The sequence below is a fragment of the Typopeltis vanoorti genome, chromosome 7 (assembly GCF_054136105.1).
Source record: "Typopeltis vanoorti isolate ZY-2024b chromosome 7, IOZ_Tvanoo_1.0, whole genome shotgun sequence".
NCBI lineage: Eukaryota > Metazoa > Arthropoda > Arachnida > Uropygi > Thelyphonidae > Typopeltis > Typopeltis vanoorti.
Genome location: NC_143555.1, coordinates 6,153,509 through 6,172,515, shown reverse-complemented (window position 1 = coordinate 6,172,515; position 19,007 = coordinate 6,153,509). Strand labels below are relative to the sequence as shown.

The following is a 19,007-nucleotide window of genomic DNA, read 5'->3' as shown; positions in this document are numbered from 1 at the left end:
ATTAGCTAGCGGATTAAATAGAGTCCTGCTACCAGTTAATAAGTCCTATTACATAATATACCAGCACTATTCTACACTCTAGCTTCATTCAGAATACAATTGAACTAGAAAAGTTTTACATTACCGACCATTTAGATCACGCTGGTGTCTCCTCTCGATCAATTTGCTGAATTCACGTGGCTAGTCTCTTCATTCTACAGGCCTGTTGTCCTCGGATACGATCAACTAGTGATTATGTTCATGAATCACCTCCTAGCTGATGTGGGCTAAACTGCTCTGCCTGGATAGATCCTCGTGGTTTGGCATGAGACTTCGGTCCTTCCTGACAGACTAACTGCACTGTTGTTATGCTTGGACTGGAACGCTACCTTGCCGCACAGCTGCCGCTGCCCATCGTTCTTCCCGACTGCTCGAACGACTTTCACTGGTACACGAAAGTCAAAAGGAGAAGCAGCAAAAAAGAGCCTCGACTTCCCATCACCCAACTTATATCCTTGCATAACTGCTCTCCCCACTACGTCACAGATTCCTCACGGCACCTAAGCCTTTTGCACTCAGTACTATCTTCTCCTCGTTACGTTTTCGCTGTGGATATCTCGCACACACAACTGCCTCGAGTTATGTCTTTAAGCCGATTATTTCAATCTTTGAACTTCGATCTAACCTTTCCCATTCCATTACAATTCTCACTAAATTTCAATTCTTTTTGTCTTTTGCTCACAGGACAGTTAACAATATAAAAAAATTTAGAAGAATTTACAAAATAAAAGACTAATATGTTATTTACACTTACATTTATATCCATATACCAGTACTTCTTTGGGAAATTTTGGTATCCTAGTTAAATCCCAAATGAAATGTATTATGACAAATTAAACCTTTCATTTAAGATTTAACACCATGCATCAAGTCATGTATCTCTATCCAGTGTAAATTGGAGGAATATAATGCTCTCAAGTCAATGCAACTGTATTCAGGTGAAATGGCTGCAAGAAGGGAACTAACAGAGTTTGAAAGAGGCATTGTGATAGGATGCCATATTGTAGGCCTATCTGTTCAGCAAATTGTTGACAAAATGGGCCACCCCAGGTCAAAATCAGTGATTCAGCTACAAGTGCTACCCACAGTGCGCAACCTACCACACTCACCAAACATAACCATAGACGATATGAAGAATAATATGTAAAATCTGCCATTTGTTGACCGACATGTTGAATGCAGAGTTCTGGGCATCGACCAGAACATGAATCTGCACAAAAACATGAAAACCAAGGTGCAAAATAAGAGTTTCCATGGTTGAACCACAATATGCAAGCCACACATTAATCAAACTAACGAACAGATACCCGGTGAATATCTCTTACTAGAGTGCATAACCACAACTATGAAATTTGGAGGTGGCAGTGTGACTGTATAGTCCTGTTTTGGCTTCCAACCTCTGTTTTGTGTTCAGTGTTCGTGGTGCCATGAACACTGAACTCTGAGAGGTATACAAACATTCTGGATAATGCACCATGTCATAAGGCTACTTCTGTAATTGCATGGTTTGTGGACATGAACACCACCACAGGACTGGCTCCCACAGAGCCCTGATCTTACCCCATTGAACTGGAGTGTAGGGTGAGGTCTGTCCCACAACACACAATAATCCAGGACCTCATTACATGCCAACATGAAGAACAGTTCAAAATTCCCATTGATTGCTCTCAAATGCTTGTGGAACGCATACCCTGTAGAACTGCAGTCACTGCAGCTAAAGAAGGTCCTGCATCTTATCAATACTGGTGCCATGGCTCTTTGTTCATCAACATTATGATGTCTGCTGACTTCTTTCCAAACAGTGTATAAGCATCCTATAAGGAAAGGAATCTATTTTTATATAAAAACTTAGTTTAGGTTCATGGTACTGGATGTAATTATGTTTTTCATGATGGATGTAGATCTGCCAGAATGTCCAAAATGAGACAACCAGAGGAGCATGGGATCTGGTAGACACCTGGAAGGTTGAGTGGAGAAAGTTGGTTTTTAGGTGAAGAAAGGATACTACAATATTAAGAGGCTTTAGAAACTTTAGCTATATGTTCAAAAATCCCTTTAATATAAGGGAGTGGAATCTGAGTGGAACTGATCTTCAGGAGATCCAGAGACTGGTTCTCTAAAGCTGTTAAAGACTTTCTTAATAAAAGATTCATTAAAGCCATTTTTCATAAAACCAGATTTCATATAATTTAATTCTTGTTGTAAAAGGTCTTCAATGGAAAAAATATGAAAACGGCATCATAGGATTTTAATAGTGGCAATCTTTTGAGTAGTATGATAATGAGAATTAGCATGGATATAATGATCACTATGACTTTGTTTTTTAAAAAGAGAAAACTGTAAACTATAATCTGGTTAACAAAGAAATAAAATATCTAAAAAACTAGCTGATAGCTTTTACTCCTTCTAAAGTAAACTGAAGTGTAAGATGCATCATATTTATTCTGAAACAAATAGTTTTAAATCTTATGACGAACCATTCCATATTGCAAGTTTAGGACAAATGTCTTTAAGGAGATGAACTCCAAAATACTCCATGTAGTAATTTGAAGGGTAGTAGAGATATGACTACCCATGGCTGTTCCTTCAACTTTTTGGTATAATTTATCTTGCACATTGAAATATCCAGAATGGATTAATGAAAGAAAAAGTTAGTATTTTGTTGTTGTTGTTTGAAATAAATTAAGCTTTTATATAGAAGCAGATTCATTACAGAGTGCACATATAAAGAGAGTTGTGAGATGTGGTGAGCAGAAAATTTCAAAAGTGAGAGAGAGAGAAGCATTGTCTTTCTTCTGGTAAATGAGAGAGGATGTCCAATTGCTGACAGGTGGTTATATTACTGCAAAAAAAACTGTTCTGTTGTAAGTAATGGAATACCTAACATTACATAATCTGCTCCAAATACCCAATGCAAGAGGGCAGCTGCAGAATGCACATTCTACTGTTTCAAATAAGTAACAGATGTCACAGATCGGATCTCAGATGTTCAAGTACTTCCATTCGATGGTATTGATTGGAAGGTGACTATAAGCAATTCTCCAAGCAAGATTCTTCCTGTTAGAGTATCCTTGAACTTGAAGTAAGTTATGAAACAAAGTGTTGTTGTCAATACCCAACTGTAGCAGTTCGAGACAAAAGAGGTTAAAGATTTCTTTATACCAAATTTCACTTTTATGAATGGAAAGAATGACAATTAGAGTTAAGCACAGAATGTTGTAGTATTCAGGAACAATCTCATAATATATAATCTTTATTATTATTATTACGGGTATCTCCATGGAGTCAGTAGACTCATCGCGGGAGACCCAAACTGGCAAAACGATATCTGTCATATCTCTTCTTGAATTCATTTACAGACGAAGAGCTCACAACTAAGTCAGGCAATGAATTCCACTCGTTCACCACCCTCCAGGCAAAAAACCTTGTTCTGACACCTTTGTTAACCACACTCTTCTTTAATTTCCAGAGATGACCTCTTGTTCTTCCATCACTATCACACAGCTGAAACATTTCCCCTGCATCAATCCTATAAACCCTTTCAGTAATTTAAATGTTTCTATCATATCCCCTCTTCTTCACCTATCAACCAATCTCTGCAATCCACAAGCTCTCAATCTATCAATGTAGATGGCATTTTTTATATCACTCATCAACTTGGTCATTCTTCTCTGAACCCTCTCCACTGGTGTGGTCACCTGGATTCCTTGGAGATGAGGAGGCTGTGGAGAGGGTTCAGAGAAGAGTGACCAAGTTGGTGAGTGATATAAAAAATGCCCCCTACATTTATAATCATTTACTCCAACCAGGGGAAGATGAAAACCCAGGTAGCACAGAGAAGGTCTGCACATGTGTGATCTGCAACATTTTATGGATTTTTGAAGTTGTATTGTTTAAATAGCAGAATTTTAAAACTGAAAGTCCAAAGCCTCCATGCTTTGTTGAAGAAATTCCTTTTTAACTTCTTGGCACTGGCTAGACCAAAAAAAAAAAATTGCATCGCTTACTATATGATTTCTTTTCTTCAGCTTCTGTGTTGTCTATAATATTTATTATGTACAACTGAGCAAGGAAGATTATGATTTTAAGTACTATGACTTTAGAAGAAAAGAAAAGTGGCCTAATTTTCCATTCATCTAAGGTTTCAATGTTTTTGTATAAAATTTCTTGAACTGGTAATATTGGGTAAGTGAAGAAGGAAATTCCAAGTATAGTGAGGGGGTTCTCTCTTGGAAGCATTCCAAAAGGAATGCTTCCAAGATCCCACTTTCCAAAAATTTTGATTTTGTCTTGTCTGCATTAGCAGTTAATCCACTGATGTTGCTGAATTTTTCCAAAATACAAAAAAGATGTATATGGAATCATTATCCTTCAAAGTGCCTACTACATCATTGGCATATGCTAATACCGTCTTTTCCTTCATAGTTGAAGGAATTGTTATTCCTTGCACAGCATGTGTATTGTCAACTTCATGCAACATTTATTGAGGTTTCATTCAGAGGGAACCAGACACAAGAAGCTACCAAGGCTGAATCACTGTAGAAGTCATATATTTCCCATATGTAAATAATAAAAATTGGTATCATTGAATTATTAAAACACTGCAGATCACAAATAGTTGTTGAAAAAATATTCACTTCTTTACAAAGTAAATTATACTTACCAAGTTATTATATTCTTGTTTAATCTTTTATCCAAATATAAGCAAACAAAGTTAGTGGTCCACAGAAATAATATTTTTGTATTATAGGATACTGAGTCAACTGATGTGAAGTCAGTAGCTTTTATATACAACTTTGATTATAGCTTCTTATCAAATTTAATTTCCTTCAGTCAATCCTCAGATGGACTATTCCACAAATTAGTCACCATTCTGGTTACTCACCTCTAAATGCTCTCACTACTTCTACATCTCCAAGAAACTAAGGCAACAAATCTGTTCATAAATATTCCAGATGTGGTCTTATCAAAACCTAATAAAGAGGAATAACGTCCTTATCATTACTTATCAGTGTATATAAAAATAACAAACCAAGAAGTTACAGGAAGGCTTGGACGCATATAGAAATAAGTATAACAAAATGTTCTTAAGGCTTTAAAATAGAGGAAAAATTACTGTAAAAAAAATCCAAGATGATAAAAATGATGTCAGAACTGAAGATAAAGAATATTGTGGATGCCTGGAGCAATTACGTTGAAAGATTGTTAATAAGATGAGCAGCAACAGAACAGTGTCAGAAAATATTCATGAGGAATGCAACTAGACTTAAGTATCAATAGTTAAGATGAAAAAAAAAAAAGCTATTAGAAACCTTATATCTGGAATAGATAACATTCAACTTGAAATGCTTAAATATGGTGGTATAAAAATTTTACTGTGGCTACACTGCATAATTCAGTAGGTCAAATTCCAGATAACTGGAGTAGAACATTCATAGTATTCACATACAAATCATCCTTACTAACCCCTCCAAATGTCTCTCTGACTGAATCACTCAATATTTTCTTCAGATTTTGTCACTGAGTTTTTAATGTTTGCTTCCAGTTTCAAAGCTCAATCCTTTTTTCTTGAATAATACATGCAGATAGATAGATCCACCTTCAAAAGCTCCTCAAATCTGATTATTTTTAAAACTTTTGTGCACATTTTTATATTAAATTCACATATCCAGCCAGTATGAAGAAAAATAACATAAGAAATAAATCATACTGAAGGAAACTTGCAAAGTTCGGATTTTTTCCCTTGTTAATGTCTGTTTTTAACCAATTTGCTTGGCATATTTTTATGTTTACTTTTTAGAACTTCAGTATGACATTCATAAGCTCTCTGTGGTCTTTTTCAAAGGTTCACTTAATTAAAAATGACTGCCATGGATAATAAGTTGGCAACAAATGACTTCACCATCAGATGAAATTACCCCAAATGAAAAACTGATCATTTTATAAAGGTAAATCATGGAATTTTTCCCATTTTTAATATCATTTCGAAGACTTCTTCACAAATTCATTGGTATCTCTCTCTCTCTCTCTATTTTAATAGAAATTTTGTATGTTTCGATATCTACACTCTAATCTACACTGAGTCCAAAATTTGACTCAGTGGTTTTAGTATGTCCCACCATTCACTTCTTTATTAAATGCCATAATGAATCAATGAAAAATGCACTATTGAAAAATGTGAAATTTAGAATACCAAGTGCAGCCAGTAGATATCAAATACCATAATATACTAACAGAACTTCTGCTGTCAGGTAAATGTTGTGTAATACCTATTTAGTCAATTTTAAATTTAATATAAAATTAGTCTTTTTTTTTTTTCTTTTTTCCCATCATTAAACACTATGAGCCAGAACATAGTATTACTTAGAAAGCTACTTAAATAATTTACCAAAGACTATACCACTATCAGAACCTGTTGTAGCAACTTCTCATAGAGATTCCTGTAAATCATAAGTGTTATAGCATGGTAAATTCATAGGCCAATATGTTATTCTGGCTTAAAGAAATTTAAATAAATATATCATATAGATTTAGTTATACTCCATGTAATACAAATTTCTAAGAGCCGAAAGCAACATTGAATATAATGATTATACCTACTTTTTGCTCTAAAACAGCTCGACGCATAGAAACCCGATCCTCTAGCTCTCGCCTTTCTCTGTTTCTCTGAGCTTCACCTTGCATTTTGATCTTACTTTGAAAAGCAGTAAGTAATTCCAGCTCTTGTTGTAACTGATCTTTCAGCTGACGGTATTCTAGCTCTTGGGATTCATCAAGACGAATCTGTTTAAGAAATGATAGTATTAAATTAAAAACTTATCAGAAGTACATGAGCAAACTTTATATCTCACTGATCTTCTCCATAACATGCAAGGCTTCATATAAATCTAACTGATGATATGATAATAAATACATATATATATATATGTTATATGCTATATATATGTGTAAATAGATATGTTATGAAGGTAAATAACAAGCATTGAGAGATACTAATACCATTGAAAACTTGCAATTCATCATGTTCATCCCCCACATATTTATGGACTTTATAAAGTGTATAAATCCAGTTATCCATTACATCCAATAGTTGATTTCATAGGATCTCCTACTTATTATTTGGCAAAATATCTTTCAAGACTTCTACAAAATTTACTAGAAAAACAACCCCTATATCAAAACAAATTTGGACTTCAAAGAAAAATTAAAGATCATTTTCTAGAGTCTTTCTAGAAAATGATCTTTAATTTCTGAAATGATGATTTCCTTCAATGTATTCATAGAGACAAAAACACATGTATTGGAGTAATTACATATAATTAAGAAAATAACATTCAACGTTTTGAACTCTGTATTGAGGTCTCACCAGGAAAATATATATATGTACAGGACTCAAAAGCTACATGACACTACACAAAAGTAAGATAATTTAAATGCTATGTTAATTGTTTATCCTAGCCGGACCTCTGGTGGAAAAAAAAAAAAAAAATAAAAAAAATTAAATAAAAATAATTCACAAAATACAATAAACTAACAGAACTATACTAACCAATTTCTATAGTCCTCTCATATTAAGGTTTTCTACTTTGAGATTGTTCTGGATGCTATGGGTTGAAGATGGTTCCTCCAGATTCTTGGAATTATTAATCCATCATTCTTGTTTAGATTTGTATGTTGTTTCAGCATCTCACAGGCTTATTTGAATTTTCTTTCAAAGCAGGTTTTGGTGCCTTTTCACTTGATTCTGTGATATGCTTGAAGTGCATGGTCTGACAGGCTTGTTTTACCATAGTGGAAAAATTTAATGTGGTGTCTTTTCTTATTGGGATGATGTACCCTGTTTCCCCTATGTAAAGTAGATTGCAGGTGCACCTTTTGTAAACCCCTGGGGTGGGAAAGGTATGGAAGAGTATCTTTCAACGGTCCGAGTAAATTTCTTAATTTTACAGAATGTTTGAAGGTTGCCTTAATATTGTATTTATGTAATATTCTATCTATTTTTTTTTCTGATATGCCACTAATGTATGGTATGACTATGGCATTGTTGTAATTTTTTTTTTTTTTTTTTGCTCTTAAGGGCATTTTTGTGGAGAATTTTATGAACTGTTTTTTTTTTAGCCATTTTTTTTTATATAAATGTTTGGCTAATAATTTCATATTCTTTGTTCAGTGCCTGCTCAATGGAGCAAACTGTTAGGGTTCTATGTTTGAGGGTGCTGATGACCTCTAGTTTTTGTGTTGGATAGTGGCATGAATTTTTATGTATGTATTGACCTGTGTGTGTGTAGGTCTGCAGTAGATTGTGAAGGAAAGGCAGTCTGAGGGAAGACTTGTGACAAGTGCGCCTGGAAAAGGAAGAGAGTTATTGTTTTCAATCTCGATGATAAATTGAATATGTTTGTGTTGTTTGTTGTTAAAATTAACTGTTTATTATACTTGCAAATTCACTATTGAATGTGAATCAAACATTTAAAGTGCCCTGAGATGCACTTTAAAGCTTAAAAACCAGAGTAGCCAATCTGTCTCCCCCTTTTTTGGATACTTTAATACATTGTAAATTTGCTTGGTAATAACTGAATTTCCTTTTACAGGCAGATATATCCACACATCTCATCATCCTTCAAGAAAAATAAATATTATCAAAAGCCTTGTGCACTGAGCATGCACAATTTGTTCTTCTGAGTCTCTTCTATTAGAATTAAATAAAATAAAATTTACTTGATTACTTCATGGATACAGTGAAACCTTGACAGAAAATAATTGATAATTATCATCTGTCTCCCAGACTGCAGCCTGATGTTAAAAGGATCTGCATACCATATCTTTAAGGAACATCTGAACAAATATCAAGGACCCTTTGCAGATATAATCTGCATACCACCATCAAACCAGCCCAGAAGTTGTTATCTTTCTTACTGCCTATCAAAGATACATTATCACCTCTATCATTGTCTGGCATTTATCAAATACTCTGTTCTTGTCATCTTTGAATGGACTGGCTGTTCTATTACGATTAGAATCTAGGAATATTTTTGGAATATAAAGGTTCAGGACTCTTCTCATGTCGACACTAGTCGTAGAGTTCAATGGAACCATACCAAGATGCTACACTACATTAGTTCAAATTGGATTGACTATTTTCTAAATCACGTAAAGTGCACGTCACTGTCCTAATCTTAATCAGAGAGACCACATGCCTATCTCTAAGTTTTGGGAAGTAATTGCTGTTAATTGTTTATAATTTTTTAAATTAATTATGCATCAAAATCCACTTATCTGAACTTGAATAGTATTTCCTCCTACTTATATAGCTGCCACCAAGACGTGATTTATGCATATAGTAAGACTCGTTTTTGTGTTCATAATTTAAATATTTTTTCTGCCTTCTCTCTGAATGAAACACATGACATATTGAATGAAATATATAGAAATAATAAATTATATTTAGTTTTTTCTTATTACATGTGTGAAGCAGCTATTTAAAACATTATGTCTAACATGTGTCTATTAAACAGAAACTGAATATATTTGCAGTTAGGCCCAACTGTTGGAACAGGTATGGATTATTATTTTGTTCTTGTGAGATGTGACTGTGGGCAATCACAGTTGCTGCTGTTTTCTGTTTCTCTTGGAAAACTTAAAACAGCAGCAACTGTATATGGAATTTAAATATAGATTGCTCAGGAATTGCCCTGAGATGTACTTCTTTAAAGCTTAAAGAACAGAGTAGCCAATCTGTTGACAATTTTGTGCTTGGATTCATTTATAATATGCTAACTTTTATCTCTACAGGCATTTGAAAATATTCAAAGTAAGGAAACTTGACCCATTAATTAACTGTATGATTGTAAGTGTGAATTAGTGAAGAGGTCATTACTTTGACAATTTTGTTTCCATGTCCATAAGACAAGGACACAAGAAGTACAATAAGATACAATATTCAGGTTAATAATCCAAATTACTCGATTGTAATAGCCTTTGGTCCTAATTCAAAAAACTACATCAACTACATATGGCTAATAATGATAGTAGTAGGAATTTAAATGGAACAAAGAGAAATCAGTTAAAAGCAACAAACTTGCAACATAAAGATTAGAAAGTGAGTTAGAAATAAAAGTTGAAAAGATTGAAAACTACTCATACAGGGATTTTCAGGAAAATTATATGAGTGACAACACAGTACAACAGTATTACATATGAAAAATGGAATTTAACATTATGATGGCATAGTTATTTTAACAGGATAGGGAATTTACACACACACACACACACACACACACACACACACAAAATTGCTGTTCCTAACGTTCTTTTCCTTGCATATCTTCTGTTTAAATGTCATCAGCAAACACCATTCTAACAAACTTAATAAAATAAACTAATTTTTTTTTAAAAAAAAAGAGGGATGCAACTGACAATGGTTAGTAATTCACTCAGAAAACTAATCTAATATTACAGCTTAGTGCCACTTACATGATTTAAAGGTATATTATGCTTTCTCTGAAATAGAATCATAATTTAATGCAATAATTACATACAGTTACCTGATTAATTTGATATCAGATAATCTGCTGTACCTTATAAGCTGAACTCAGAAAAATTTATTATAATGAAACAAAATATAATTGTCTTCATTCTAGTCATTTTGAAATTCAGTTAATTTCAATTATTGAAGACATTATTAAGAAAATATTGAAAATAATATTCAAACAGGAGACATTACGCTTAATTTGGCATGGATGCTTATCATCACTCATGTTGTTGAGGCTGATGGTAGGAAGTCAATTGAATAAATTCATATGGAATAAGAGAGTAATTAGTCGGAACACTAAATTAGCTGTATATAAGACAGTGTTCAAACCAGTTTTAACTTATGGATCTGAGAGCTGGGTCAGAAGTAAAACACTTGACCAAAGACTAGAGACCGCAGATATGAGAGTCCTGAGAAAGATTAGAGGCGTGAACAGATGGCATCAATGGCAATATCATATTAAAAACGAGGATATTAGGAAAGAACTTGACATTGTCGGCACCAGGAATGCATTAGCAGAGCTAATCTCAGGTGGTATGGTCACTTAAACAGAATGGGTGAGGAAAGATTAGCAAAACAAGTGTTCTCTGCCAGGTTGGCAAGAAAATGACCCAGAGAGAGACCAAGATATAGATGGATTGATACGGTACAATGTGCCTTAGACGACAGAAATATAAGATCTGATAATGATAATACTGGAGTCTTGACAAGTAACAGACTGAATTGGAGGAAAATTCTAGATAGGAAGTTAGTAATGATGTAAATTTTTCATGTAGTACTATCATATCCTGTACACCCCTTGAGGGTACATGTCAGGAATTTGATGATGATGATGTTGTTGAGGCAGAAATCCATATCTAGGAATAAAAATTAACTTTAATTGGACCAATCTTTGGCCTTGTTTATTAAGGCAGACCAACAGTAAGGCAAACACAGAGTGTAAAAAAAAAAAAGGTTCTTAGTCTTGACTAGTGCCCTCTACAGTGGCGATGGGATCAAATATTTTGTAAGGTGATGTCCAATGCAGTCATATATTTAGATTCAGAGAACTTTGTAGAGATGTGACAGATTACAGAAACAGTCTCTTTGATCTGTATCTATTTATATAGAAACAGAGAGGAATTATGTATAATGGATCCATGATCTATATTAGTGGTATGATCTTCAACCTAAGAATGGCTGTTATGCAGATAATGGACATAGACACTATGTTTCAAGTCAGATGTTGATTGTTCTTAGTCTGCAAGAGCGAGGAATACTGCATATACCAGGAATGATCTAGATCAGAGGCCAGTAAGCAATGGCCTGCAGGACAGATCCAGCCTGCATCATATTATTATATGGCTCACAAGCTAAGGATAGTTTTTGAAAAGCATAAAAGAAGTCTGTATGTCATGTCTTTTAAGAATATGTGAAATTTTTTTCTCATTATCCTAGATATAAGGAATGGCAATGAATTTCATAAAGGGAGGAGCCAAGTGTAGATGTGACCAACTTCAGTGGAGAGGTTAGTATACCCTAACAGATTATTATAGTTCTATTTGTTAAGATTTTGATAACACCATAGTGTTGTGAAGGGTGATGATATTATAGATGATGGAGGAACTTATTAGGGTGAGTAGGTTTTGGTAAATAAAAAAGGATAATGATCTGCTGGGTGGGCGACTAGACTGTCAAGTAAGGACAGACAATTACCCGCAATGTAATATATTGTAGATTTGAACACTTGCAACATTGTTTCAAACTGTTCCACACGAAAGTTGGTGGTGGTGGCTGGAGCAAACTGTGATAGCATGTTCTGCAAATTAAGGCAACCAGTGCTTCCTATAACACACCATTCAGGTTTTATGCATAACCACGTAACTGTCTGCAGAAGACTTAGAAGACCAAAACTAAAAGCATGAATGTAATGATCTAACCAGCCAATCAGGTAATCACTGCAATTTCAAATGCAAATTACAAAGCGGAATTTGTTACTTTATAAACTTTGAAATATGTTGCATCATTTGCCCTCTGCAAGTAGTACAATTAAAATCAAAATTGAAATGTTCTAACAAATTTCTGCAAGGATTCTGAATATCAAACTATTAAATTTAGTCTACCAAAGTGGAGTTTGAAGACCTAAGCCACTACCAACATTCAGAAACCTAAAATTATTCTTCGGTCAAATTTTAGGTTTTAACTATATGGAAGTAACTTGTGTAAGTATTTGCTTCCAATATTTCTATATAAAAATAACTCAGAAATTTCCCCTGAGTTAGTTAACTGTATATAGTAGATATTGTATTAACTTAGTTAATACAATATCCATTAATTAGCTTAATGATAATAACCATCTATTTAAATGAATTCTGAACAAATTCAATGGTTTCTAACAGTGACAAAAAAGCAACAATGTCAGGAACGATAGTCCACCCTGAAGAGCAGCATAGGAGTAAATGGCTTTTTGTAAAAAATTTTTCTATCTAAACAATAAGATAATCTGAAAAATGTCTGCTACTTGCCATTCAATGTGCATGTAAGTATATACATATATGCACACATTCCACTACAGTAAAGATATTGCAAAGTATCTTTTTCAAACTATTCTCCCATTGTAAACTTTCTCTACACAATTTTTCATTGCAATCAATGAAATATTTCATACAGAATATTTCACTGATTGGAAGTTTATAAGTATTATTAAAATTACTGACTAATAATAAGATATAAACACTTACGGACTGCTTCTGTAACATATCTGCTATACTTTGTTCATACTGCTCACCCAAGATTGCAAGTTTACGCATTTGCTCTTCTTTCAACTTCTTGATAACAGCTTTCTGCTCATCTTTTGGTGTAGATGCTAAAATTTGATTTTTCCAAGCTTTATACTGTCGAGTTTGAATTTTACAAGTTTCCCTGAACTGTTTACGAATAAGCAATTCTTTTTGCTGAAAAGTAAGTAAAAGCAAATGATTAACAGATGCAATTTTTGAACTCATGAAGTAATTCATTCCTCCATGCAATTTTTTTTTTTTAATGAAGATATCAAAAACATTTTTATTAGAAAAATCCTGAAATGTTCTCGGGATTTCTGGTATACAAAACGAGCTATTTAAAGTATGATAGTATTCAACCCTAGCTCTTCAAAATGTTGTGAACTAATAAAATTTTTAATCTATGAATAAATGTCACATGAACTGCATAAAGCAATAAATAATAGAAGAAGTTTACTTCTTTGAATCATAATATTGCACTCTTAGTGGTATATTACATAGCATAATCGGTCAGTATAATATATCTGCTAAACTGGCCGATTATGCTATGTAAGACTACCATCCATTTAAGTATTTCACCATAATGTTTATATATTTGATTCTCTAGTAGTTACAACAGCTTTGGTGATATAAAATGGCCTAATAGGAAAGGCAGTATAATATATAATATTATAGTATAATAGGCCAGTATAATATATCTGCTAAAATTATGCCAACCCTGTATGAGACTAATTTTCCACTTAATGTTTATTGCATCATAAGCAAGAGAGAGATTCAAACCTGGACCTTTCAAATGGAAAGATAAACATTTGATCATCTCACAACTACCTACAAATAAAGCAGATTCTTCTACATATGATATAAATTCTGCTGCATTTTAAGAATATTTCTGCCATCTTGATTGGTTTAAACTGCACTGGAATGCTATTTACTAACACATTAAATTTGTTTTGTAAATTATGATTTAAAATATACAAAACTTATTGCATCTCTTGGATCTATTATAATTACTTTATTTTTCTGTTATGTTAGACGTTGTGAGAGAGAGGGAGAAAGAATTTGCTACATGACTTCAAATATAGTTAACTGACTACAGCAAACTTGTAGGGACTACGGGAATCATTTGTCATGTGGACAGTTCACTATAGTTAATTTCTTTTAGCATAGCACTGTTCCTGTGTCATTATGTTCAGGACTTTTCAGCAGTCTGGTATAGAAATGTTTGCTAAAGTGAAAGTTAACTTTAATTACAGACCAGTTTCTTCAAGAATTAGTCTGTCACAGAGGTGAAAGACAATCTAATTTTATAGCTATTTAGATTTAACATCAAGGCAATTTTCATCACCATGAGATGTGTATTCCACCTGTTAATTATTTGTATTATCTGGTTGTCTGTTTGCAGGAGGAAACCTCAACTATCTCTAAGAGACCTACTAACTAACCTTGCAATGAAAATCCTTATAAATGTTCCTCTTTTCTCATTGGATCTGCATAGACATCTTTGCAACAGCACATTATTCTGACAGAGATACAGAAGTGCATTCGTTTGATGAATTTGAAATTGGACTTTAATGGACAGTGATTTTTTCTTTCCTTTTTTTTTTTAATTCAGAAAACTTTCTTGAATGAGAGAAATATCTCTGAAAAGTACGTAACTCTAGATAGTCTAGATGGAGAACTCGAGATACTTCCTATAGATTGGAAATATATGTGCAAAATGATGGCATCACTGGGGAAGTTCATTTCTCAATGCCAAATTTCAAATGAAATATTTTGGATAGAAGCTTTCTTCTATCAGAGCAGCCATAGCGAAATCCAAAAATGTACATGCATTTACAGTTTACTTTCTGAAGCATGGAAAACTTATGTCTTTCTTTCTCATCTGAAATGGAATTCACAGCAGTGCCTAGAAAAAAAAAAAAAAAAAAAACCTCAACCTTTGTTTTCTGAATACACCATTTAATAAAAGCTTCATAGAAGCTTAAAATTTTCCATTTACCAAAATCCATTCCCAACCACCACATTTTCAGTTTTACCCCTGCTCTCTCCCACATATGCACAATGACACCTGGATGTTTCTGGCACATTAGCCAACAGAACTACTGTTTGAGCTCAATTTTGCATAAGCATACCCACATGTGGAAACACTCTATACCAGCAATGATATAACAGAAATGCTGATTCACATTTCTTCCAGGATGCCTAACACAGACACTAAGTGCATTAGTAAAGTTGCATTACCCTTTATCTGTTATTATATTTGACCAGTTGGTATGCAACAAATGATCAAATACAATCAATACCCTGACCCATTCACAGATGTAACATATGAAACAAACATATCCAATTCCCTAAATACAAAAAACTGAGCCTTTTTGATTATACCTTAAGGATTTGATACTTTTCCAGTCATGTCTGTAGAATTTATTTATGTACTAAAATCTGGTATGAATCCAAACCTAAAGAAGCCTACGAGACACTACTCATTCACATTAATCTCAACAACAACGATAGCTTGAAATTCTTAAGAAGATGGACGGCCCATATCTGATTCATGTAACTTCTGCTTTACCATAACAGAAGTTACATGATCTAATGTAATTTAAATGAAATGCTCATTAAGTTCTGTGGAATGTGTACAAGTTTTTTTTATTTTATTTTTTTAATTTAATTTTTTTTTTGGGGGGGGGGGGGGGTAATGGTGCAGACACATTTATGGTCAAGCTGCACCAGAATACATATAATAATTAAGTGGCATACATAGGTCTAATATCTATTTACAAAAATAAACAAAGCATTTCTTAGAAGTTTACCTTGTATACTTAAGTAAAACTGCATAAATGTATAAAAATCAGTGCATAAAAAAACAGGCATAAAAACAGATATATAAAGATAGTATTAATATTCATAAAACAGTCATAAAAACAGATTAATTTTTACGGCTATTTTTGTTTAGGAGTACCCCTTTTTTAATGTCATGGGCTTTTCATTCAATTTTTAGGGCATTATTGATGTTTTAATGACAGATACATGAAGAATATATGGGAAGAATAATTTTGGGCATACCTTAGTAGGATGTTCCTGGTTGTCCTCTTATTCAGCAGCATCCAGCGTATGGTGATATAATACATATGTATTACTGCTGAAGTATGATTGATAGGATTTTAAAACCTGGGTTTTAAGGGTGGGCTGAGAATTCTTTGGGGAGAAGGTGAAAAATGGAATTTTTTTAAGGAAAGAAGAAGGATAGAATATGATGGAATAAGATTAGGGGTGGGAGTAACGGGATGTGAGCCATTTCGACAGTGCGTTGTCATCGGAGTTGATTGGAAAAGTGGAGGCTGTGTCACGTTGACTTGGTGTATCTGTGACAGTGTGTCGTCTTCAGGGCACATGGGAAAAGTGGAGGCTATGTCATGTCGGCTTAGTGTTTTTGTCTTGGATGTATCTAGACAAAAACACAATTTAATTTATTTAATTGGTGTAGGATACAGGCTGAAAGTGGACACTTGAGAAAGAAATTAGCTCATCTAGTTGCCATATCTGTCACCTCATTTTCCTTAATCCCAATGTGGCTTTGAATCCAACAGAATGGTACATCTAAGTAGTTTCCATAATTGAGCAAGGACATGTTTGATTTGAGAGTGCACTGGATAGTTCTGTAGGTCCAGCCTTCTTATTGCCTGTACATAGCTTTGTCAAGTACATATGATGCACCTTTGGTAGCAATGTAATCTTACGTATTTTAAAGTAAGCTCTTTAGCATATATACCAGCTGCAAAATTGCTACACTAACGGGATTTGTGCAGATATAATGCTGTCAGAAAAGATTACAGAAGGTCTGGAGTAGAGTATTCCCTTCTGTGGGCTTGAAAGACAATGGGAGGGATGGGATCATGGGCGGACTTAGGCATAAGCTTTATGGGCTTCAGCCCAGGGGCCCCGTTCAATCAAAGGGCCCCCTTCGTGGTCAAAAAAAATAAAAATAAAAACGATTTAAATTACAAATTTAAGAAAAAATAAATTATACAAAATTTTTTTATACCTAGGTAATGTTAAAATCGTTAATTTGCAACATTATTCGATTTGAATTAAATATCAAATATCAATGTTTTAAATGGCAGTAAATAGTAAATACGGCTCTGTCTTCTATCGCCTCTGTCGGTAGTCGGCAAAATCAAAATATATTCTTTGTCATTTGTCAATTTAGCAAAGTCAGAATGGGAGTGCAAGTCTAGATCATCCAGCTCATCAAAAGCTTGTTAGCTTAGCATAGCTCTCACATATATACTTTCTGCTCTCACCTTTGACATTTAAGGTTATGTATAGTACAGTATATTTGAATATTAAATAGTCATTTGTTCGGTGAAGTGTACTGTTCAGGTGTTTTGTTTCTTCACTGGTAAGTATCGGCAAAGTTTACTAAATACTAACTAAATATACGTTAAACAACAATATGGTGGTGGTTTTTTTCAGTTTTTTTTTATTTCTTTTCAGATTAAATAAATACCTAAAAAATGTCTGGTAGAAAATATAAAAGCAGAGCTGAAAAACGAAAAATAAAATTAAATAGAGAAAAAGAAAGAAGTAAATGTGCCAAAATTTCAAATTTTTTAGTACTGGAAAATAAAAATCTAAACGATATAGGTGCAGTAATAAGCAAAAGAGAGAATAACTTAATGGAAAAGAAACAGAAAAAAACAACAAAATGTATATAACAATAATGAAGAATTACTAGGACTAAAATCACAAGCGAGAACCTCTAAAAACAATGTTGATGTTGATGGACATTCAGTATCGGAAAGAAATATACAAGACCTAGACGATGACCAGCTCTCTGAAGTCTCTGTTGCTGTTTTGCAAGAAAATAGTGATAAAGAGGCAGAAGAGGCTTTAAAAAATGCAGAGTTGCTTGGTAAATATGTTGACGTAGGTGTGTGGCCTACACAGCTAAATGATAATTTTATTAATCACTGTCTCTCACATGAAATGACTTATTTCCAAAATAAAGATCCAAAAAATATATATCCAGTTTCAACAAGGTATTACAAAGAACAAAACAGATCATTTTCAAATAAGTTCTTTACAAAAAAAATTAAAAATGGTCAATTAATGGAAAGGTCTTGGTTGTGCTATTCTACCAGTATGGGAAGTGTTTTTTGTCGTATGCAAACTTTTCTCTGAAATCCCTTCTCAAAACTCAAAAATCGGATTCTCTGACTGGAAACATATAGGACCATGTTTAAAAAGTCACGAAAATTCTATTGAATATAGGAAATCATTGTTAGTATGGTTAACATGTAAAGAAAATAAGTCTGTTATTGACACACAGTTGCAGGAGCAACTAAGAAAAGATACAGAATAACCACAATGTCCTAAAACGTGTTATTGCAGTTGTGAAATATTTAGATGTAAGAGGCTTAGCATTCAGAGGTCACGAGGAAATATTTGGCTCTCCACACAATGGTAATTTTATGGGGCTCTGGAATTACTAGCAGAGTTCAATCCATTCATGCACAAACATATCCAACAATGAGAACTGCGACCAAAGCCTTTAACTTCGTACTTATCAAAAACAGTTTATGAACAAATAATAGAGATGGGAAAACAAGTAATAAAAAGAATTATAGCTGAAATAAATAGTGATGATGCCAAGTACTACTCAATTGTGATGGACT

The 19,007-nt window shown here is 33.6% G+C and overlaps 1 protein-coding gene across 4 annotated transcripts in view; it reads right to left on the bottom strand.

Annotated features, from left to right (window-relative positions):
• The window catches only part of LOC150104464 (serine/threonine-protein kinase Tao-like), a 713,758-nt gene that overhangs the window by 246,621 nt on the left and 448,130 nt on the right, over positions 1-19,007 (bottom strand). For all 4 annotated transcript variants that reach the window (XM_090395159.1, XM_090395157.1, XM_090395158.1 and 1 more), the window contains 2 exons: positions 13,291-13,503; positions 6,640-6,822 (listed from right to left, as the gene is read on the bottom strand). In XM_090395159.1, coding sequence (XP_090251285.1) covers positions 6,640-6,822; positions 13,291-13,503 — 396 coding nt within the window. The remainder of the gene's footprint in view (positions 1-6,639; positions 6,823-13,290; positions 13,504-19,007) is intronic.